At 39.3% G+C, this 25,061-nt stretch overlaps 1 protein-coding gene across 2 annotated transcripts in view; it reads left to right on the plus strand.

The window, feature by feature from the left end:
• LOC122805610 (BTB/POZ domain-containing protein KCTD3-like) overlaps positions 1–25,061 on the plus strand; it is a 2,987,990-nt gene that overhangs the window by 2,500,353 nt on the left and 462,576 nt on the right. For both annotated transcript variants that reach the window (XM_044075857.1, XM_044075858.1), the window contains exon 10: positions 17,116–17,286. In XM_044075857.1, the coding sequence (XP_043931792.1) occupies positions 17,116–17,286 (171 nt within the window). The remainder of the gene's footprint in view (positions 1–17,115; positions 17,287–25,061) is intronic.

Genomic DNA, 25,061 nt, shown 5'->3' on the forward strand with positions numbered 1-25,061 from the left:
GTGTAGCTCAAGGGTTAGAGCACTGGCCTAGTAAACCAGGTGTCATGAGTTCAAATCTTATCAAGGCCTGTACAGTCTCTTCCTGAGGATGTTTACTTCAGAGAGATCCTGGAACTCATGAGGCAGAGGGGATCTTGGCTAATTGAGTATCTCAGTACTGCGCAGTATTGTTTGAGGCATATAAACGAACTCCTTCTACATCTTGGATGGTCTCTTCGTGAGGAAGTCTTGACAGGAACCTGACACCTGTGAGTCAGTTCCAAGGAAGGCTGACAAAATCTTACTCCCCTCCCAACAAAGATAAACCTTTCTGGGTAAAAACTCCACCAGTAAACTCCATAATAATTGTGACAGCCACCAAAAAAGTTCTGACTGAAGACTCTCTTCATCTGCCACTCTGCCAAACAAGGAGCTTTGAGTGATAGTCTGGGGAAGTGGGTGTATGCTTTTGGCTGCTTTGCCATTCATATGAGAAGATTCCAGAAAGATCTTGCTCCAAAAGCATTATCCATTTGAAAAATCCTATTGCATCAGAGTCAGAAGAAGCAACTCCAAGCCACTCTGTTGATAAAGTCCAGCATTGCCAGTCTCTCCATGTGCCTATTACATAATGCAATGAATAGGGTGGTGAGAGTAGCCGGATCAGATATAGCCATGAGACTCCAAATCTGGCTGCATTTATGTGATTTTAGACAACTTTAAAGTGTCCTTCACAAATTTCCCTTTTTGTGGAACTATCTTGTTTGGTTCCACAATGAAGGAAAGGATACAGAAGAGCAGGATGGCAAGACCCTGTGTGTTCCAGGAGTGAAGTTCAAATCCTTCAACACACATTTAATGGGAAACAAGATGAGCTGCACTCCCTCTGGTTTCCTAATTCTAGGCATCAGTATGACACCTTTTCTGGCAGAGATGGCCACTTCACTAATTGAAAACCCAGGGGCCAGGTTGATCTGCAGAACCAGGGTTTTCTCAAGCCCTTCTCTGACAGATGCCCACAGAACCCCTGAAGGTTTGTTCGACTGCTCTTTCCTAGAAGAAGTCAGGGGGGCATGCTTAAGGTTCATCATCACACAAGAAAAATGGGTAAGAGAGATCAAGGTTATTGAATTCCATTTCTGGAAATTCCTCATCCCCTCTTTCTTCATTGCCAGACGTCAAACTCAGTCAAGCAAAGGTCACTATGCAAAAGGCATTCTCTTCTAGAAAAAACGCCATCCAGAAGTCCCACCACATCAGATTGGGTCAGGATTTTATTCATGCTTCTTTTTGGTTCCCAAGGAAACAAGGACCTCTGGTCTATTTTGGACCCAAATTTCTGAAACAAGTGCATAGAAAAGGTCAAGTTTCAAATGGTCTCTGTACAGTCAATTCTTCTGTGCCCAGAGAAGAATGAATAGATGTGCTCTATAGATGTCAAGGATGCTTACCTTTACATAAAAATAGTGAAGGGTTTTAGTCCGAGTCAGAAGTTTGTCTTCACATAGATGTCCTGGAGATGAGGCAGGGGTGATGACATACAAGCAGACAATATAGCAGTAGTCTGGTACAGAAACAAGCAGGAGGGGATCAGATACTATCCCCTTTGTTATGGAGGCCATGAGAGAATTGGAATGGATAATGGTCTCTCAACAATTTCTAACAATAACACATTTCCCCCAGAGGTTCAACAGTCTAGTAGACACACAGCAGGAACTTCCTATTGCCTTGTGAATGGTTCCTGAATCCAGCAGCTGTGTAAGAGATATTCATTCGCTGAGGCATACCCTGCTGCAGTCTGTTTGCAACCGCAGAATACCAAGTGCAGCAGTTACTTTGCCATTCTCCCTCATCAGGGACAGAATCCCAAGGACGGTCTACCCATCCTTGGCCTCCAGGGTTACTTTACTCCTACCCTGTGTTCCTCTCATGACCAAGTTCATACAGAAAGCCATTCAATGCAAGGCTACAGTCATCTTCATAGCCCCATTTTATCCCAGACAGATATGGCTTCCCTTCCTCAAACTCTACTTGCAGGAGTCCCCTTGACACCTTAATCGTATGCCCGATCTCATCACTCACCCATCTGGGGAACCTCACACAGACATTTTTAACCTGAAGCTAAATGCTTGCTATTTCAGATTCCAAAGATGACATGGGATGCATCCTTACTACCAATGTGGTCCATATCCTCTCAGCTTCTCAGAAATCATGCAGACAGATTTTATCTCAGTAAGTTTAAAAGAGTCACCATATAGGCAGAATCTCCTTGTTTTCTTTAGGGCTTAGTTTCTCCATGATCAACGTACATTTGACAGCCATTTCCTCCTTCCAAGTCAGTTTTCAAGACTCTTCTTTGGCTTCTCATAGATTCATAGGTTCATAGATTAGTACTAGGCTAACTGCCCTTGCGAGCCATTTTAAGCCTAGCCAATTATCCCCTGTGAGATTCAAACCCTGTACCTTGTGTTTGCAAGGCAAACACCTTAACCATTAGGCCACCCTCCCACTAGACTATTCAAAGCCTTTCTATAAAAGGTACCTTTCATTTGAGGCTTCCCATAAAGGATCCAGCTCTTCTATGGAATCTGAAGCTTATGTTAGAAGCATTATCAAAATATCCATTTGAATTAGCTGCTTCTGAAAAGCTATCATTTCAGTGGCTGTCACTTCGGTAAAGTAATTTCAGAGTCTCATGCCTTCTTCTGCTACTTCTTACATTGTATTTCATAAAGATAGAGTTACAATGAGGACAAACCCTTCCTTTGTTCCAAAAGTAGCTTTTGAGACCTACATTTCCCAGCCCGTCTTCCAGTGTTCATCACAAACTACCAAAAAAAAGAATACATTTGCACACATTGGATGTACACAGACAGCTCCATTTTTACCATCACAGAACAGTTCCCTTTTAGAGAAAATTAGCAACTTTTTGTATCCTTTGCACAAACAAATTCGTTAAGAAGGTGTCACTCGTCGTGTAGCTAGTTAAGATAACGAGGCTCGCCTGTTCATTTATATGCTTTATTACATACAAACGTATCAGGGTTGATAGCAGCAACATAAAATATAAACAAACTGACTGACTACCACACATACATACATGTTTACACCTCTGCAGCTCACTACAAAATGGCAGTCTTGCTTGCTTGTGCTTAGTATTTATATATATGTGCTACCTCACTGGAAAGCTTTTTAAAGGTACATATGCACTCTGATCTACATCTTCCCTCTTTACTGAGCTGTCATGCAGTGATAATGATCTTTGAATAGGCATGCAAATTATACAGACAATAAGGAATAAACAACATTCATGTCCAAGTTGCCGTGTATCTGGAACAAGGTCTGGAAATGTGACCCGATCTTGTAATGTAGCAGTTAGGACTGGGTTTAGCAACAAGGACAGTCATTGGTGAACGATCTGCTTTAGGACTCTGGGATATTCTCAGGAACAGGGATATTTGCTGGAATGTCCTCTGGAACTGAACATTGGATAATTCGCTCTGAGAACTAGAGTCTTTATCACAAGCAAGATGCTGCACTACTGGCTCGGACATCAGTACTAAATGTTTCTGATTCCATCAAAATTCTACTCCTTGTGATTCCACAATGTATGATCTCAACTCTAGACATAAACTTTTCCCGACTCCAATCCAATCAAAACCTTTTGCTGTCTGTATCTTCACTATCTCCCCTTCTTGTAATGGATTGAGCGGTTTGCTGGTTTTATCATAATAGGACTTCTGGGACAAACGCTTTTTCAGGAGTTGAGCTTTCACTGCTTTGTTGTTGTTGGCACATGGAACTAGTAAATTTTGGTTCTATTTTTTCTTGATACAAGTCTCTGGGCTGGCAAACCAAGATGATTATCGTGAGTAATGTTTCTGAGATTCAGAAAACCATCGGTATTGTCTCATTTCGACTTCTGTAACAACTGTTTTGCACTTTGAACTGCATGTTCTGCCAAACCATTTGACTGTTGGTACTCAGGACTACTTGTAACATGAATAAAGTCCCACTCTTCAGCAAATCTCTTGAACTTCTGGCCTATAAACTGTGCACCATTGTCAGAAATAAGTTTGTATGGATTGCCATGGACAAAAAAAATGTCTCTCTAACTTAGTAATGGCAGTACTGGACATAAGATTAGGATGTAGGTCAATCTTGAACCAATTTGAATAAAAGTCTACTAACACCAAATAATGTTGACCATTTCATTTGAAAATGTCTGTAGCTACTATTGACCAAGGTAAGTTCAGGAATCTGGTTTAGCTGAAGCGGTTCTTTCTGTTGATGCGGTTTAGTACTATTACAGACAGAACAAGATGAAAGTACTTGCTCAATATCTCTTAACATAGAAGGTCAAAATACTAGTCCTCTTGCCCTTCTTTTAGTAGAATCAGTTCCTGGGTGGCCTCGACTTTTCATGATAATACCATTTTCAGACAAAATCTCATCTCTGCATGGAAAATGTGGTCACACTTCTAGTGGTAAACAAAATTGCTGTGATGGCCATCCTCTACTGATAGTGCTTGAGCTTCTGGAGAATTGGATCAGAAGCTGTATGAGTTCTAAGCTCATCAAGACGTGTGGAAGAAAAATTCTCACTTCGATGACTTCAAAATCAAGTTGCTCATTTTCATGCTGTTCAGTGTGTTTTCTGGGTGATCTGGATAACGTATCAGCAAAATAAAGAAGTTTGCCTTTTGTGTAAACAAGATTGAAATTATACTTTTGCAATGTCAACATTTATTATTTATTTTACATTTGTTAACCGGGATGGTCCGACTGGATACATGTCCTTTTTCAGCGGAGGCCCGGGGAGAAAAGCTCCAACAGAGTTACATTGATAATTAGGTACAGTAAATGAGCTGAAAGAACTTAACAAAAACATAGGCTATTTGCATACAAGTACAAGACTGCCATTACTATTTCTGAGATTACTACAAATGTAACATTAATAACATATTAGCAAGGATGGTAGGCAGTATAATGACATAGAGTTAGACAGGATACATATTTCTTTATCACAGTATACAAAGTACTTATCATCTTAGCTAGTTGTTTATGTTTTAGTTAATGGCACAGAGCTAGTCTGGGTTTGAGCAAGGACATAGCCAGTGTGACTTGAAGTGGAGTTTTAGACTATTTTTGAATTGACTTAGAGAAGTTGCAAGCGTGATGTTATTTGGGAGAGAGTTCCATATTTTACCAGTGGTGTTGGCAAATAGCGTCACCACCTAGGTTGAGAGATTTAGTTGTTTGGACAAGGAGTCTGTTTGCTGAGCGAAGGCAGCTTAGATTGGAGTAGGAGTCGTTAAGTTTTTAGTGCTGGGGTATTCTCAGGTTGTTTAAGGATTTTGAAGGCCTCTATGAGTTGGGACTGGTGAAGAAGGTGTGGGAATTCTATCCATCCAAGCTTTTTCAGGTTAGTACAGTGGTGTGTTCTGTAGGGTAGGCCTGTAACGAACCTGGCAATGTGATTATAGCAGGATGAGAGCTTGGCCAGATCAGATTTGTTAAGGTGAGTGAGGACAGGAGAGGCATATAGTAGGGTAGAGAGAAGGTGTGAACGGGCTGTGGCTGCCCTGGCATTCGGGGTAAGGAAGGATTTAATTCTATATAGGGTCCCAAGTTTCTTGTTGACTGACTTAATGGCTTAAAAGTTTGTTAACAGAAATCAATACTATAGAAGGTGAATTGTTGAAATTGCTTAATGAAAATGAATTGAGCATTCTGTATCAAGATCTTAAACAAATGTTGCTGACACTTGACAACAAACTTGGACAAGATAAAAAGAGAAAATTGGAAAGAGATTTTCTCGATTTCCAAAAAGGCCAGGTCTTTGCTTGGCCAAGGGATAAGACGCAGTATTTGGGTAATCGACAAAATCACACAGCTGCCAATGTTAAAACTAAGTCAGCGTTTCAGAATGGCAAACCACCAGCGAATAACGCCCCTTTGATGACGCCATCAAATGAAGACACTACACCGACTGATACAACGATACACACTGCCAGCATCACCGCAAATGCTCCGGTTTCTACTTCTGTGGCTGTGAAACCGAAGCGAATCACTGTAGAAGCTATGATACACTCTGACAATTTAGATAATAGAGACACACAAGTAGTACTTGGTTCCACAAGTGACTTTGCGGTTAAGGACAAACGGAGGAAACAGATGAGACTAGATTCTTTTATTGGAGCTTCTGAAGATGAGATATTCGGTGAAGGTGAAGGTTTTCCTTCTTTCCCTTTACCGATAAAACCGTTCGAAAGAAGAACTTGGTCACCCTTCAACAGAAAGAGAAAGAACACAGAGGAGTCCATTCAATACCAGAAGAGAATGATGAACTTTACCAACCCGACTTGATTATTAATATCTCAAGGTATGAACTAAATATTCATGAAACTTCACTATTGAACAAGGGTTTAAGCTTTATTCCCTCTTGTTCGACAGACTTTGTTGATATACCGGTGGACATTAAATTATTCACCAGAAATTTAGGGTTAAAGTTAATGTATGGACACAATAATTTGAACGTTAATTCTACAGCATCCAATAATTTTAATTTTAAGAAACCGTCTGTTTTTATGCCACAGCCTCATCCCCTTTTGGAAGCCTTCGAGAAGGCATGTGAAAGTGATTTGTTTACTTTATACAATAATAATAAGTTGAAACCGGAGTTTCACAATTTGACGTTGCATGAAAGGGAAGCTATTCTAAGCCTACAGAGTAACAACGATATTATTATACGTAAGGCTGATAAAGGGGGTGCCATTGTCATTATGGACAAGAGTATGTATATTAATAAAATGCAAGAAATGTTGATGGACGAAGATACATATACTCCCCTTGACTGGAATGCACTCAACAATTTAATTAGAGAGGTACACAGTACGCTATATGATATGTTGTTATGTAAAACTATAGATAAGGAACTTTATACCTACTTTACAGTTGAGAACCCTTTGGTTCCCACTTTTAGGGGTCTCCCCAAAGTGCATAAAAACCGTTATAATCCCCCTTTGAGACCCATCGTGTCCAGTAAAGGATGGCTCACAGAACCATTTTCCATTTACTTGGACAAGATGTTCAAACCGATTGTGGCCAATACCAAGCATATTTTAAGGGACACGCAACAGTTCTTGGAGAAATTATCTGATCTAAATAAATCACAGTTGTTTTCAAGTGACGACATTTTCGTGACGCTTGATGTGACATCACTATTTACTTCAATACCAAATGATGTTGGTATTGAATATGTGCGTCAGTTTCTTTTGGCACAGGATATAGCTAACTCAGACGTTATGAAATGGATGAGTCTACTAGAACTAGTTCTTGAGAATAATGTTTTGTTATATGACAATGAGTATTTTCTGCAAACAAAGGGGGTGGCCATGGGGACCCCTTGTGCCAACACCTATGCGAATTTGGTGTTGGCACAATGGGAAGACACTTATGTATTTAATCATGCTCTATACTGTCAGTACCTCAAACACTATAGTAGATTTGTTGACGATGTGTGTATTGTATGGGGGGGATCAGTTACATTATTAACAGAATTTGTTAGATACTTGAATGCTACTACTGATTTTCTGAATTTTGAATGTAGTCATTCTACTTTAGAGATTGTATTTTTGGACGTTAAGTTAACTAAAGGAATAAATGGAATAGACACAGAGTTATACAGAAAGACATGTTGGAGAAACAACTTACTGCACCGCAGCAGCATGCACCCCAAACACATACACAAAAACATTGCCAAGAACCAAATGTTACGGGCTTCAAGATTAACTACCCAAGAGTCAACATTCAATAAACAGAAAATTATGCTCAAAAAGAATTTTTTAGAAAGGGGGTATAAGGAGACAGAAGTACATGAAGCATTAATTCATGGGGATATCCATAGAGCAGGTAAGGGTACTCCGTTTTTAAGGAGAGAAGATGACAATGATGGTTTGAATATAAAAGTCAATCCTCCGGCAGTAAACAGACTGATTATTCCATATACTAATATCAATAATCAAATTAGGCAGGTTATAGGCGACAATTGGAAATTACTTTTGATGGATGAGAAAATAAAAGATTTGGTTGATACTAGACCAACAATATCCTACAAAAATATGAAGTCCCTAGATAGGAGACTATGTTATGAAAACACTAACAAGGTCAATATTTTATCACAAAAGACAGGAACTTTTGCATGTTTAACTTGTAAGCAATGCAAATATATAGCTGCAACAGATAAATTTACACATCCACACACAGGACGTGAATATCTGTTCAAGGGATATGCGTGTTGTAAAACTAGAGATGTTATATATCTCGCTCAATGCCAAAAATGTAATCTTTTTTATGTTGGTAAAACCAACAGGACATTACGTGAGCGGATAAGAGAACACATTTATGCAATTGATAAACAGAATACAACAAATGCCCTAGCACGACACACCTTAGACAAAGGATCATCACACTGTTTTAAATTCATGGTCCTTGAGTCATTAACAAGAACTAATAGGTTAGGGAATATTAAAAACCACACAGAGAACAAATGGATTCTTAGGTTACAAGCCCATCTTTATGGGCTTAATGATAAAATATCCCTCAAGCCCTTTCTGGCTAGTAGACCCTTGAACCATTGAGTCCTGTATATTTATACTATGAATTCAATAGGCTGCTATATATACATATATATATATTTTTAATATATGTATTTTTATATGTGTTTCCAACATATGTGTTTTTAAAAATATGTGTTTCTATTATATGTGTTTTTATAAGCTTATCATATGTGTTTTTATAAGTTTTGTATAATTCATTAAGACACTTACATTCAGACTTGTTTTACAATATAAGTGTCATTAACTACATCAATTACACTTGAGTGGTTTTTATTAAGGTGCAATGCACTATGGTATATAAAAGAGATGCATTGTTCATATATTTTTTAAGGTCTGAAGAAGCGCTATATCAACGCGAAAGCGCTTACCTGTCTATTTCTATGCATGTTTGTTTTAATAAAGGACAGTTTGTGGAAGATCCGGTGAAATTTATTTGCAGCCTGGTGCACTCTTCACTTTTGGACTGTATTGACTTAATGGCTTGGTTGATATGTATATCAAATCTGCGTTTATTGTCAATGTTTACTCCTAATAGCTTTGTATAGGTGTCTGGGGGAGATGATGGTCCCATTATTGGATTTTATAGTGAAGTTTTCAGTCGGAGATCTATTGGTTGGGTAGAAGAGAAGTAACTTGGTTTTGTTTGGATTTAAGATCAGGAGATGGTTGGCAAGCCAGTTTTCGACTTTGGTGAAGCTATGTTGGGTGGTAGTTAGTAGATTTGCAAGAGAGGCATTGGAACATATTATAGTCGAGTCATCTGCATATTGAATGCAGGTGGCTTCAGGGATGACTGTTTGGATGTCGTTTATGAAGACTGAAAAGAGGAGAGGTCCTAATATGGAACCTTGAGGAACTCCTATGGTATTTAGTAGTAGGCAGGAGAGCTTGTTTTGCCACATTACTGCTTGTTGTCTCCCAGTGAGATAAGCTTGAAACCAGTCAAGGGCTGGAGTATCTAGATACAGGGTTTTTAAAGTATATAGAATAACTGATGGTTTACCATATCGAAGGCTTTCGATAGGTCCAGGAAGAGAGCGGAGGATATTTTTTATTATTCCGGTTAAGATTAATGTTTTCAGTAAAAGAGAGGAAGGCAGTGGTTGTACTATGGTGGGGTCTGAATCCATGTTGAGAGTCTGTGAGTAGTTTATTTTGGGTTAGATAGAGAATTAGTTGGTTGTGCATGCACTTTTCCATAATTTTGGCAAGTGGTGATAGTATGGCTATAGGTCTATAGTTGGATAGTTCTGTGGATGAACCTCCTTTGTGGAGTGGAATAACATAGGATATTTTCCAAATTGAGGGGATTGAGGCCTCGGTTATGGTTCTGTTAATTAGGATTGAGATAGGGTAGGCTACGACATCTGCAGCAATTTGCAGGTATTCAGCCGCAGAAGATCGGCTGAAAGGGTGGTTGGCTTTAGTTTTTTCAAAAGGGATCTGATAAAGGATGTGGACACTGGCTGGAAGTTAAAAGAGAGTGGTGAGTCGGGTATAGTGTTTATAGAAGTGTGGGGAGGAGAAAGTTGGTTAGCTAATGACTGGATGGTTTCTGTGAAGAAAGTATTGAATGAATTGGCTATATCTTCTTGGCTCTTGTCAGATAATGTTCCTGGGGTCGGAGTAGTGGATTTGCCTGGTTGGAGAAGTTTATTTATGCCTGCCCAGTACTTTTGAGGGTTATTCTGATGTTTATGTTGCAGATTGTAGAAATAATTTTTCTTATCTAGTATGATGGCTTTTTTAGTCTCATTTCTAAGTTGTTGGAATTTGATACGATCTAGGGGTAGTTTGGTAGTGCGCCATTTATCCCACGCTTTGTCTCTAGTTGTTACTTTGGTTTTGGTGTCTGTTGTTAGCCAGGGTGCTAGTTGAGTTTTAATTCTTATTGAGCGTTTAGGGGCATGCGAGTCAAGTATAGTAAGGAATGAATTGTTAAATGACGACACTGCCTCATCAAGGGGAAGGAACTTTAGTTTTGTCCAGTTACATGATTTGAGTTCAAGTTGAAATTTAGTTGGGTCAAAGTTTTTCTTGGATCTGATAGACTTATAAATAGGTAAGCTTGTACAATTAATTTTGTCTTTCATGATGTATGTGAGCAGGTGATCACTAAGATCATTAGGGAGAGTTCCAGACATATAGTTCTGGGGATGACTGTTGGTGAGTATCCAGTCTAGTATACTCTCTTTTTGGTTATTGTTACCTGTACGTGTGGTAGATGATATTATCTGAGAGAATCCATGTAGGTTAACAGGGATGGGGTTGGACTGTGCTGTGCATTGGTTCAAGTCAATATTAACATCGCCCAGGACAATGGTTTCTTGAGGGTAGTTGTTGGCTATCCAGTGTAGAATGACCTCTAGTGTTTCTACATTGTTCCCAGGGGGAATATAGGTGACAATTAGGTTAATGCCCTTATGATTATTTAGTAGAATTTTTAGAGCTAGTATTTCAGCGTTAGAGACCTGGGGTGGTTGTATAGGGTTAGTTATGATGTTAAGTGTGCTATTATATAAGACGGCTATTCCACCTCCTCTTTTCTTTACTCTATCTGCCCTAAGTATATTGTAACCAGGAGGCAGGATCTCATTGTCTTTGGTTGATGGCCGGAGCCATGTTTCAGATAGACACATTATGTTGGGGAGGTATGTGGCTAGTACAGCATGCAGGCTATGTATCTTATTGCTTAGGCTTCTAATGTTTAAGTGGCATATTAGGAGGGAGTTGACCAGTCGGTGGGAGAGTGGTGGGCTGGTAGGATTTTGTGTTAAGGTTGGGCCTGGATTAGGATGGATGTCCCCATCTTTGGTTATGTTTTTTCTTAGATACGCTAGTAGTCTAATAACTTTGAATAGTAGTTTTAGTTCATATTTGGATTTTGGTGTTGATTGGAGTGGTTTTTTAGAAGCAAGTGGTTGGAATTTATAATTTTTGGGGTAGTGTAGTAGTGGGCAAGTTCCGCAGTCAGTGGAGGTAGGGGGGTCTTGGTTTGGCATTTTGGATAAGAGAAACCTACGAATGTGAGATTTTCATAGTTAGTAAGAAAGTATGGCAGAATTAAGAGTGGTAAGATAAGAGGAAGGAGTTTATAAGTATTTATAGACATGTTATATGTCATCAATGGTTGAGGTCAATGTGCTTCAGAGGAATAGTAGTGGTTAAACAGTAAAGTGGTGGGGGGGCGGGGAAATTGGAGAGGAAGTTGTGTAGGTCGGAGAGGAAGTAGGGGTGTGGCCTAGTGGCTATAAATGTAGACACAGTGGGGGCAGGTGGGATAAGGGGCAGGAGGGAGGCGAGCCCGAGTGTAGCGGGGCTAACCCAGTCCCAGTTTTTGGTCCTATGAGTGGGGTAAATAGTCTGATAGTGTAAGTAAGCAGATTGGAGTACAGGCTTGAAATTCAACATAAACATATACAGTTGTAAAATGTCTAATACAATTCAACATAAATAGGCATTTACAGTTGTAAAACACTTACTGGAGAGACACTGAGCCTTCATGGGGCCTGTAGCAGAGTGGATTGTAGTTTTACAAATGGTGCCTGCCACAGGTAATATTTATTAACTCTGGGATTGCCTTAAGGTAATAAACAGGGAAGGGGACGGGAGAACAAGGGTGTGAGCAGGCAGGTCTTTGTACTGCTGCTAATGAGCCAAAGCAAGACAAGTATGTGTTAAGAACAATCACAATTGACCAAGGACTGCTCTGAAACTGTAAGTCTTGTCTTAATTTCTCAGGTGGAAAACCAGGATAACCTTGTATCAGTAGGCTACTGTGGTATAGTTTAAATAAACAAACACACAGTATTGATCAGTTATTGATACTATTTGCTAACAGAAGGGAATAAGAGAAAGTGGAAGATGTGTGTGTGTGTGGTGGTGGTGGTGGTGGTGGTGGTGGTGGTGGTGGGGGGGGCTGCTTACAGCCAAAGCACAGTGCTCTCCAGGGGAAAAATGAAGATTGGCTCAAACAGTTAGACACATACTCAAAGTTAACTGTAGCTGTTTGCAGACAGTTCAGACCCGGACTGCACTTTTCTTATAGGAATGTTAAAGGTGGTACCGGAGTTGAATACTTAAGAGTGGTGTTAGGTCTAGAAAAGAAGAGTACAGAGAGGAGTAAGCACTTTTGAGATGGTAAATATATATTAGAAAGATTATAAAAAACACACTGAGCAAATAGCTACCACATGCAATGTCCTGAAAGACTACTTAGTATATGCAGATACTGAGCCAATTGGAAGAACATTAGAAAACAAAAACCAGACAGTTATGCAGCAACAGATAAAAATATAGCGAGCAGCAATCTGTCGTGGTTCTCTAATGTGATTCTATCCACCAGTAACAGCACAAACTTATAGAAATAATTTAGACACTAGTATGAGCTGTCTACACACAACACTATTACATGAATAACATTAGTGAACAAGGTGCAGCTATGCAAATAGACCATACATACTATTATACTAGTAACAACTTGGTGCATGCCATAGTAACATCAAAAATAAAGCATAAAACATAGTAGATGTCTAACACAATTCAACATAAACATATACAGTTGTAAAATGTCTAATACAATTCAACATAAATAGGCATTTACAGTTGTAAAACACTTACTGGAGAGACACTGAGCCTTCATGGGGCCTGTATCAGAGTGGAGTGTAGTTTTACAAATGGTGCCTGCCACAGATAATATTTATTAACTCTGGGATTGTCTTAAGGTAATAAACAGGGAAGGGGAGGGGAGAACAAGGGTGTGAGCAGGCAGGTCTTTGTACTGCTGCTAATGAGCCAAAGCAAGATAAGTATGTGTTAAGAACAATCACAATTGACCAAGGACTGCTCTGAAACTGTAAGTCTTGTCTTAATTTCTCAGGTGGAAAACCAGGATAACCTTGTATCAGTAGGCTACTGTGATATAGTTTAAATAAACAAACACACAAACATCATGCTTTGCAATCTTGTAGGAGCTGTGTGCATAGGCTTTCTCAAAATAGTGACTAGAGGTTGGTGGTCGGTCTCAGTTTGAATATGTCTGCCATAAATATAATCGTGGAACTTCAAACACAAAAACACAATTGCCAAAAGTTCCTTCTTTATCTGAGCATATTACATCTCAGTTTGAGTTAGAGTTCTTGATGCATAGACTAATGGTCTACCCTCTTGAAGAATGACTGCACCAAGACCAAACTGCATCACAAGAAAGAGTTACTGGTTTGTGAACATCATAGTATCTTAAAGTAGGTGGGCTGGCAACTCTCTGTTTCAGGACATCAGATGCTCTTTGGTGGTGTTCGAACCAGGACCAGGTTACATCTTTGCATGACAGTTCCCCTTAGTGGTGCTGAAAGTTGGCACAAATCTGGAATGAACTTTCCTAAATAGTTGACCATGCCAAGAAAACATTGTAGGGCTTGAACATTGTCTGGAGCTGGCATCTCAAGAATTGCTGATTGCTTGGAAGGATCTGGTCATAAGCCTGAACTAGTAAACAAATGCTCAGCATAAGTAACTTCTCGTAGCTTGATTTTGCATGATTGAAGATTCAACTTAAGATTCACTTCACAAGCTCATTCTAGAACTTTCCTGAGGTTTCTATCATCTTTGACATCACCATTGCCTCCTACCAGAATATCAGCTACTATAATAGCACATGGATAGTTTGAAAATAATTTGTCCCATTGCACGCTGAAAGATTTCACTGGCAGAATTTATCCCAAATGGCATTCACAAAAATCCGTACCTGCCAAAAGGTATGCTGAAAGTGGTTAGCAATGAAGATTTTCGATCAAGCAAAATTTGTCAAAATTAACATTTTGCATCTAAGACAGAAAAAAAATTGGCATTGGCCATAAGAGCAGCAACTTCTTCGACTGTGCACATTGGATGATGAGGTCGTTTTAGTGTTTTGTTCAAGTCTCGTACATATTCTAATATCATCTGAACTTTTCTTATGAGCTACTACCATGGATGATACCCATTCCATTGGTTCTTCTACTGAATAAATTTCTCCTTTCTGCACTATTCTGTCTAGCAAGGCTTTGACTCTACCCTGCATAGCTACTGGAACTTTCCCTGCTAGTCTGACAACTGGGCTGACTTCGTGGAGTACACAACTGGGAGTTTGCCTAGTTTGTCTTTAAAAATATCAGCATAGGTAGAAAACAATTGTCTGGGCAAAATTAGGGCAGTTCCCTTTCATGCTTACATGGTGGACTTTCTCATTAAATGAAAGCAGTCCCATTTTCAAACCATCTCTGAGGCTTTATAATGACTGTATTTGCCTTTTGAGTATGTAAAATTGCATGTCATAATGATAGCTGTTCCCGGCAAAGTGACATGAAAGCACTACTGAGCCTTTGGTTTGATTGTTTTCATCACCATAAGCAACAAGCTTCCCACACTTAGCCAAATCAAGCTTCTCACAAGCTCTTACTCTAGTAAACGTTTCTGCTGACATAACATTGCACTTTGAACCAGTGTCAACTTTGACCTTTATGGGTCTCCCATGAATCCGAACAGTACAAAATACTTCATTCTTTGCCCACAAATCTACTGCATTGACTGTTTCATCAAGCACAGACACACCATCAACATAAAAAGTAGGGTCACAGCTTTCTAATTTATCAACTTGTCTCTTAGAATGTTCTCTTTTAATAAAATAATGGACCTATTTTGATTTACAAAACCTTTGAAAATGATTCCACTTTTTACATCTATGGCATTTCTGACCAAAATTCTCTTTTAGATTCATGGTTTCCATCACAGTTACAACAGTTGACTATGAGGCTAGGTGGCAGCACATGCTTTGAGTTTGCTGACACCCTTGTGCTCTTAACAGAGCACACCTTGGAATTTGCTAGAAAGGTTCTGGGTTTCACTGAAGTTGCCCCTCCCTTGGGCCTGTGTCTTTTAGCCACATGCTTCATACTATCAACATTAGCTTTGGAAGGTGTTGGAAGCATGCTTTTCTCATTTGTAAGCATGTTTGTGTGCTTCAATGTGACCTTGTATATTTGACAAATCTCTATGACCTTATTCAAAGTGAAATCACTGTCTTGAAGCAAAATCTTTTTCACTGCATCATCTTTAATACCACACACAAGCCTGTCTTTTACATCAGTAAATCTGCATATTTTAGCCTTATTTCTCAAGTCAGTTATGTATGCTGCAAAAGTTTCACCAGGCTTTTGATCTCATGTAAAATAAGTGTCTTTCCATTGTAATATTCGTTTGGAAGTTACACATCTTTCTAACTTATGTTTTAAGCGCTCTGGTTCTTCCATTGTTTCAGCCGGTACCACTATATTGCGGTTTCCCAACTCCCTGCATATACAGCAGGTGTATACACAAATGAATGTTCCCTTTCAGTGGCTTCTGAACCAGCTAAATTAAGCAGAATAAATGTCTTTGTACATGCATCTTTGTCAGAAAATGCAGCCTGTATGAAAATATTGTACTCTTGTTCAAACACTTCCCAATTTTCTCTAGTAACATGATCAAACACAAGTGGAGCAGGTCTGTGAAATCCTTCTGCCATGCCAACAAAGTATGCTTAAACACAATGCAAAATATGGCCCTTTTAATTATGTACAAACATGCACAAACACCAGGTATTTATAACAGCATTCAAATACACAATAAACTCTTTGAAAGACAGTACTTTGTGAAATATTTTTTGAAATGTCTGTATTTTGCAAAATAACTGTATTGTAATACTGCACAAACTTGTGAACACTTTGTGGATTTCGAATAGCTTTAGTTAATGCAAAAAAGTAGAACATAGCAAAATAATATGGTCGTTTTCCTTGTTTTATACATTTTATGCGATTCGGATATTGTTTCAAACACTTTTGTGACTTGTCTCGAATATCTTTTTCAAGATGTTGCAGTTTTGGACATTTCATTTAACTAGAAATTCGTTTTGAGCACTTCATTTTGTACTCTAGTAAAAAAAATCATTTAAGCAAGTTTTAGTACCTAGAATTTGTTTCTGACCTGTTTTGCGAGTCGTTTGAGCAGTAGGGATGATAAGTAAATAAATGTGGAATACCCATAATACATATGAACATTTGATAACTTAATGAAAATGTTTTACTCTGTTGGGCCATTAACTTCACTGCCTAAACCACAGAGTCAAAGTATCCATATGCGATGAAACCCATTCAGTATTCTCTGTTTGCCCTTGTTAACCTTACTGTGCCATTTTTTGTTGCATGACATGACAGAGCTCAACATGACAGAAATTTTCTTGCCATACACAGTAGCCATATGGTGAATACACGACAGGTGCATTTTGGAAGAATGTAAAATGATTGCTGCACTTTCTACAGTATGCAATAAAAGAAAGGTAAAGAAAATCGAGTTAGGCAGTTCATTTGGTATAAACTGCTTTTTAATAGAAATATGAGCTTTAAAACAAAACTTTGTACAGTAATAACAGAATGGTTGAGCACCTTTTCAGTTTTATAAAACTGAAAACTGTTTTCTGCCTTTTTTTCTGTGTTTTAAGGTGACAGTGGAAACTGGCTTGAGATAGCATATGGAACCAGTTCAGGAATAGTTCGAGTCATTGTACAGCATCCTGAGACTGTGGGATCAGGACCTCAGCTGTTCCAGACTTTCTCAGTCCATCGAAGTCCTGTCACCAAAATCATGTTGTCAGAAAAGCATCTAATTTCAGGTTAGTGTGTGCATTTACTGCTGTTTTTGTGCATTGTTTCTGTTGCTGATACTGTACTAGTCCTCCTTTTCATGAGAGTATCTCTGTCTTTCATGTTTAATCCTTCTGTTAAGGGAGGATGAGCATGGCTGTCACTCAGGCTGCATTCAAGACATTCTTCTGAAACTAGACTATCCTCATTTCTTGCTAGCTGGTAAGTGCACCTCCGAAAGAAAGGGCCTACTATACTGTCCCTGAAGTGTGTGTGTGTGTGTGTGTGTCTGTGCATACTTGCACTTCCATATATGGTCAATTATGGTTTCACTACAGATATACAGTTTGAAAATCTCATGACACTAGCCCATTAAATATAAGCTGTGACACTTGTTCTTCAGCAGGTGTCAGTATCATAGTGGAGTAGACTACCTCATTCTCCCAGTACGTTTGAGCTGTCAGTTGCACCAGTCTGTGTTTAAAGGGGAGGGGGGTGCAATCAGAGCTTTATCCTTTATCCTACTTGTCACAGCTTGCATTTAATGCTTCATACAGAAAAGAAGAAATATAGATTTTAAGTTCATAGTCCTTTTATGCATTTCTTTGGTGAGTTACATTTTTTTCCCAGAGTGGCTGGCTAAAACATTGCACAGTTAAACAGAATAATTTCCAGCATATCAGGACAATGCACTTTAAGAAAATATAACACTGAATCTGATAAGATGATGTCCATGTTCTGTGACCAACAGATGTGATGCTATAGACATTAGGAGCATTTGGCAGGTAAAACTTTCCCAGGCTGCCAAGATCCTTCCTCCTTCCCATCATGCAACACACTGCAGTCGTTCTTTGCCACAATTTAGAAAAATGGGCCCAGACTGACTGTTTTTTTTTTCCTTCAGCTGGAGATCTGAGCCTGATTCTCTAGAGTTAATGAAAGTCCCATGTGTACTGGTCATTAAGTCTAGCACTGCTGAATTGTCTACTGTACCGGTTTAGCTTGGTGGCTCCAGGCCTTTAGCTCTGAAGGTTTTCCACTTACCAACTTTACTGTTTTTTTGACTGGTTCAAGATGGCTGAGGTTGTATTAAAAACTCATGGCTAGAGACCACTGGCAGTGTTGCCTTTTCTCTCCTACTGATATTCTCATACCAGTAATGTTTGTGTTTTTTAAGCTGTTTCTGATGATTCAGCTGCCATCGTTGCTTTAAGTAGATCTGGTGCATGTTTTTTTACTGATGCGGCTAATGTCAAATACCTTTGGCCTACCACAGCCAGTGCTTTTAGCATTTGCTTCTATGACAGTGTTCTTGCTTGTATCTGAACCTGCTCTAGTATATTCAGTATAGAGTTTGAGATCTGTATGATAGATTTTTCCTTTTTGCTAGCCATTCTAACATTGATGCCATCAACATCAGAAGACCACATTTATACCTCACACTACTAATCAAGGGGCATTCAGACAGAGAAAATGTCTCTGCAGCAGCCAGGGTTCCTGAGATCCTCTCTTTTAAATAATGTTTTCTCTAATGTAGTATTCCTATGCCTGAGTACTCTGCTAAGAGATTTAAGAAAGTGCTGATGAAAAATGAAGCTGACAAGGGACCAAAGGGCTTGCATGACCAAGTGTAACTGAACATCCCTTTGATTCACCCATGGAGGACTCTGACAATGAGAAATGAGAAAAGTCTGATCCTTCCCCACCTGTAGAACCAAAATTATGTAACTACCTCCTCTGATGCAACAGAATAGTAGTTGGCCAGCTTACCCACCTCCAGTACCACAGTGAAGACTACATAAGGCCAGTACATTAATCTTGCAGTCCTCTACAGTGTGAGTCTCACTTAGTGGATAACTTGAAACATGCTATAGGCTGCCTAAGCAAACTTGGTCATGCAAGCCCTTTGGTCCTTTGTAAGTGTTCCATTTGGGCAGAAACTCTCAAACTAGATATTCCTTAAAAATGGCTCCAACTCCTCAGCGCCCAGCTTTCCATTCTTTGGACAAAAAATCAACAGAAGCAGAGGAGAAGTGCAGGCTGAGTCACTTGAAAGAAAAGTTATTCTCAAGCCTCAACCCATTATGCATAACCTCAGGGCTTGTTGTATAATGCCGCTGAGTAAGTTGTTTGGGCTGCAGGATCTGACATTGCCTTATGGCAGCACACCTAGCTGTACCTCTTTATGAATGCAATAAGATGACCTTCCTTGATTTCCCTTGTTCAAGTCCCCCCCTATTCTGCAAAGAGATTCATAGGTGCCTTGAAAAAGTGCAGAAATAGGGCTGTTCTCAATCAAATTCCACCCACCACAGTGTTCTTTCAGTAGAATCTGGAAGACTCAGCACTGGATATGGTTCCAGAAGAGCACAGAGCAGCACCAAGAAAAAGAAAAATATGCTGAAAAGATGCAGTCCCCCACACCAACATCTAAGAGAGCCGTGAACCCAAAGGCCAGGGTCTGCAGCATTCTTAAGGAGGCTACTGTCAGCCCATGGGCAACCAGCAGTAGTGCTCAGGCTTTGACTAGCTATTCACTCAGAAAGCAGTAGTGAGTTGCTCTTCCCTCTGCTTGTTAGATTATGAGAACTTAACCAATGACGTGTGTAAGAAAAGTCATGTTTAGATGGTGTTCAGTTGCCATTTTTTCAAACCCCTTTTGTTACACATGCCAGATGTCCCCCCAGTCGTAAATAAAGGTAGGAGGTGACCAAAAAGTTTAGAATATCGTTTCATATTCTTTTTTTCATATTCTTTTAATTTTAAAGAAAGCAAAATACCTCTGGCTCCTACTGGATCTCAGTAGCCTAACTTCCTTTATTCCAAGAGAAACCATAAAATGATTACCATGCAAGTCTATCCTTCCTTGTCTTACAGAAGGAAGAATGGTTATGCTGTTGGAATGTTCAGAATGCCAATCTCAATGTCAAAATTGTGAAGGAGTTCAAGAGGTTTCTGTACTTTTCTAGTTATAGCCAGTCAGTGCCATTTCTGGATTCTTTTATTTGGTCTAAAACTGCCCTTATGGCATTTATCAAGTGCTCATTTGAAGTATGCTATCAGATACTGCAGGGTGTTAAGAACTGACTGACTATTGCATTTCTATGACATATCTGATATAGAACTGGTAGTCCCTGTGCAAAGTAAGTCATTTCCTGGGGATAAAGGTGAAACTTGCAAGATCTCCACATCATCTAGTTCAGAGTCAAGACTTTATTGTTTATCTAAACAAAACCCTTTGCTTGGGTCTTCGTATACAAGGACAATATAGACTGTCTGCAGCAGGTAGGGACATATATTTATTCATATCTACTTGTTTCAGCAGAGGCTTTCCTCAAGGCATTGTGCCTTATTAATGCTTTTATTTTCATGGTATGCCATGCCAGACTTCATATGGGTGAACTGTGCAATTCCAAAGTTCTCTAAATATTGCCCCTCTTTCCTTCCTAGGCAACCTGTCCAAAGCTTGCTTGTCATATATTCAGAGATGTTGGAATCCCAATTTCATAGTCACTGGAAATCCTTTCTGTCTGCAACTTCCTTAACCATAAGTCACCACAGCTGCATCTTCTGTGGGGTTGAGGTGGGCCACTGCAGTGGGCAGACTGTCAAGTCTATCTAACATTTCTGATCTTGCAGGGCTCCTTGGCTTAGGTAGTCATAGATGCCCATTTATATGATGTGGCTGTTGTCTGGTTTACTTTATCAATAAAAAGAGGGAGGAGAGAGACTCATTCTTACCTTCTTTGTCAAGAAGTTTGAATCTTTCTGTGAGCTGCCACTGTTTTTAATTGCCAGTCATATTCCCAGGGAGACCAGCTCCTTAGCAGACAGTCTCAGATACTGCCTTTTCGTAGCTTACAAATAGTCCCTTTGATATTCATTATTAGATCTCTGTTTCACTGATGTTGACAAATGGGATGTATCTTGCCAAGGATACTGTACATCAGACCAGTTTGTCAAAGCTTAGGCATTCCTTCCTCATGTGCCATATGTCCGACCATAAACCTACGAATAAAGGCTATATGCTGGTAGATACAGGATATGGTTGTCAAAATCCTCTAAACCTTCTTTCTGCCAGTCCAGAAAGCAACACATCATCTGTAGCTTGGTCTGTCAGCTGTTCAAAGGGATCCAGTTTGCCACTGCATGGGAAAGCTGAGTACCCGGTTGAGGGCACTACTGTTTTTTCATATTATTACATTGGAATTTTGTTAATGTCATCAGAGAGAGGCAAGTGCCTCTGAGGTAGGCAAATTCCTTGCAAAGACATTTATTTCCAATTTCCATTGTCTTTTCTGCTTAAGGCCAGAGCATAATGTCTAAGATTGCTTCATTGGTCAGGTTGTGTCTTTACATCTTCATTAACTACCTCTACACCTCATGTCCCCTCTGTAGAGTAGTACTATATACTGATGACTCTACCATCATCTACTGCTCTGACAGTTGAGACAACCTACACAGTATTATTACTCAACAATCTCTACGCTCTGTTGAAAAATGGCAATCATCTAAACAACTACTACTACACCCTAAGATAACCAAACTCCTCCTGTTTCTACCAAAAACACAAAAATCTAATTTCACAGTCACATCCCTAAACAACACAATCGCTGTAGAAACTCGCACTAAATTTCTTGGTGTGACAGTAGATGGCCAACTCAAATTTGACCTCCATATTCAACAAAGCATTAAAAATAAACACCAGAAATTAAACCTGCTATATAGGCATAAAAAATTCCTATCAGACAAATCCAAACCCACCCTTGGACACGCATTCATACTCCACACTCTTTTCTATGCTGCCTCTATCTTCACTAACCTGCAATCCAATCTCATATCTAAAGTGGAGCTCACATACAACAAAATTGCAAGATTTGCTGCTAATAAGCACTATCGATTACACCACTGTCTATCTCTGAAAATCTTCCAATGGCTAGAGTTCCGCCATTAACTTCTTCTACCCCAGTTGTACCTACCTCCATCCATTTTAACAGTCCCACCACTTGCCCTCTTCTCTCTCCTCTCTTCTCTGATCGCCTACTATATTCCAAGTCAAGCTTTTCGAAGCTCACAGCAGCATCTTTTAGAGGGATACATGCTGAAGAAAAACATTGGCAAACTCCTGTACAGACACTCCTTGGCCAACACTTGGAACAAACTGCCTCTATACTTACGTTCTATTACCCAAATCTAATTTCTTCAAAAAAGGGCTAAAAGCCCACTTGCTTAACTCATGGTCATGTTTATGCCATGAACCACCTTAAACATCCTATTAATTATCTACCAACTTTCTCCATCTGATGTTATATACTAAACTATTACTGGTCAACCCCTTTCATAGGGTAAGTTTATTTGCTTTGTATTCTATTCTTACACTGCAGAACATTGTTGCTTAGTATTTGTATATAGTATTTTTTTCACCTAACTTATTTTACTACATACAATAGTCTCTGTCTACCATTGTACCTATACTTGTTCATAACCAACTGAAGTGTAGCAACTTTGCATAGAATGTTAATTATAATTTTGCTTAATCTGGAGCTTTTCTCCTCAGGCTTCCACTGAAAAAGGACTTCCTGCCCAGTCGGACTTACCCGGTCAACAAATGTGAAAATAAATAAGTAAAACCATAAAAGTCGCCTCTCTCTTCTCTGAATATTTACCTACAGAACAAATGTCTGATGGCTCTTTTGCAAGCCACCATGTCTTCTGAAGTTACCACCTTGGACATCCCTACATAGCTGAAAAAGAAAGCTAAGAAGCAGAAGGAGGGCATCGCTCCTTTTCCATGTTAGTGTTGGATGTAACAGCTGAGGCGGCTGAGAGCCCATAAAACACCCAGTCTATAGGCATGTTCCTTCTGATGTGACCCCGATGGAGGCTGACACAGAACAGCCTTCAGGCACATCTCATCTGACCAGTAAGCCTCAAAAGGGGAACCCAGGCTAGTAATTTCAAAATAATCTGATGATATTTCTCAAGTCTTTATTTGTGAGGACATCACTGGTTCCCTGATAGAGGAATGTCCGAAGTATGGTTCTTATGTAGTTTCTTTGGAAACCCGCAAATGTTAGAAGAAAAAATCTAAACTCCTTCCTTCTCCTGCTTCTACTTTTTCAAAAGATCCTCAGAAAAATGGAAGGATTTTCTGCGGGGGGTGTTAAAAGTCCTGATGCATCTTACATGCTCTCATTTTTCTGCTTCTTCTCCATCAACCCCCCCCCCCCCTGCCGTAAAGGAAGAAGGGACACATGATGTGAAGAGGATTCTTTCTTTGAACCAGAATGTGACCTCTTGGACTATTCATCTCAGATTCATTCCCTTTCAGGATATAAGTCTGACTCTGACAACTTATCGTCTGATTTCATTCCTGAGGACTTCCCCTTTAGAGAAACAGACTAGAAGATAATATTGCTTTTCAGTTGGAAAGACGAGCATCACTGTTTGTCAAAAGAGATATTATAGTCTTGCATATCAATATTCCCAAGTGTTCTCTTGTCCCTCCAGTTCTTGAAGCTTTAAGAAACATTTCTCTTTAAATATTTAAGTCATTGTGCACTGCAGAGCCAATTTTCAATGAAGATTAAAGCTTCTTGAGTGATTTGCTATAGCTGGCTTAGGCTGTCTGAAGAGCAAATAAGGTCTGAGTCATCCATGAACTGAATTAAGGAGGCTTGTTGTAAGGAGGTATACAAACTGTTAATGAAAGCATTAAAGAGGAAATGGCCAAGAATAGAGCCTTGGGGTACCCCGCCAGTATCTGGCAAGAATGGAGACAGAGTTATGACATTTTACAGATTGATATTGGGTGGAAAAGTAGCTACTGAATCATCGAAGAGTATTTTGGGATAGGCCTATAGAAGACATTTCTTGCAGGAGGTTGATATATGACAGTGTCAAAGGCTTTTGATAAGTTGAGGAATAAAGAGGAAGCAAGTTTGCCACTGTCCCTATCTTGGTTTATTGTATTTATGAAGGATACTGTGCTGAGGTTATGCTGTAGCCCAGATGAAATCTGTGCTGTGTCGAAGTGAGGAATTGTTCACAGAGGAGATAGTCAAGTAGTTGCTTGTGAATGCATTTTTTTTAGAATTTTAGACAGTGGGGACAATATACCTATAGTTCTGAAGTTTGTTAATTCAGTTGAGCTACCACCTTTATGTTTTGGAATAATGTATTACTTATTCCAAAGGGATGGAAAATAGGATTCTTGTATTGACCTGTTTATAAGAATAGCTATGGGGTAGGATATAACATCACCTGCAATTTTAAGGTATTCTGCTGGGAGGTTATCAGCTGATGGTGAGGTGGGTTTTAATTTTTGTAGAAGCTTTTTATATAAGAATTTGAGTTAGACTTTAGGGTGAAAGTAGACGAGTTAGTAGAGTGAGGATGATTTGTAATGGGGTTTATGAAAGGAGCCACCTTAGTAAAGTTTGCTATGATGATAATGAATATCAGTTGAACTGGGATGCTATTTCCATCGCAGAAGAGTCGGGAGAAGGGTTTGGCTGATTTTTATTCCAGGCTATTATATTTCTTGGACAGAACACCAGACTTTCTTTAGGTTGTTTCGTAATTTTATTTTGCCCTTTTTTGTATTGTTTTTGTATAAAAGGTTTTGGCATGTTTTTTCTTGATTGTTTTTCAGGCTTTAATACTTTTGCCTAGCCAAGGAAGATGATTAACTTTTAATCTTTTCCTTCTTGTTGGCGCTTGGCAATTGAGAGTATTTCAGAATGCTGCATTACATTTCTGAGTAGCCTTAGCCAAAGGTAGGGCTTTAAGGATGGGCCAGTTT

The sequence above is a fragment of the Protopterus annectens genome, chromosome 6.part1 (genome assembly GCF_019279795.1).
Source record: "Protopterus annectens isolate FY-2018-M chromosome 6.part1, PAN1.0, whole genome shotgun sequence".
Classification (NCBI taxonomy): Eukaryota; Metazoa; Chordata; order Ceratodontiformes; family Protopteridae; genus Protopterus; species Protopterus annectens.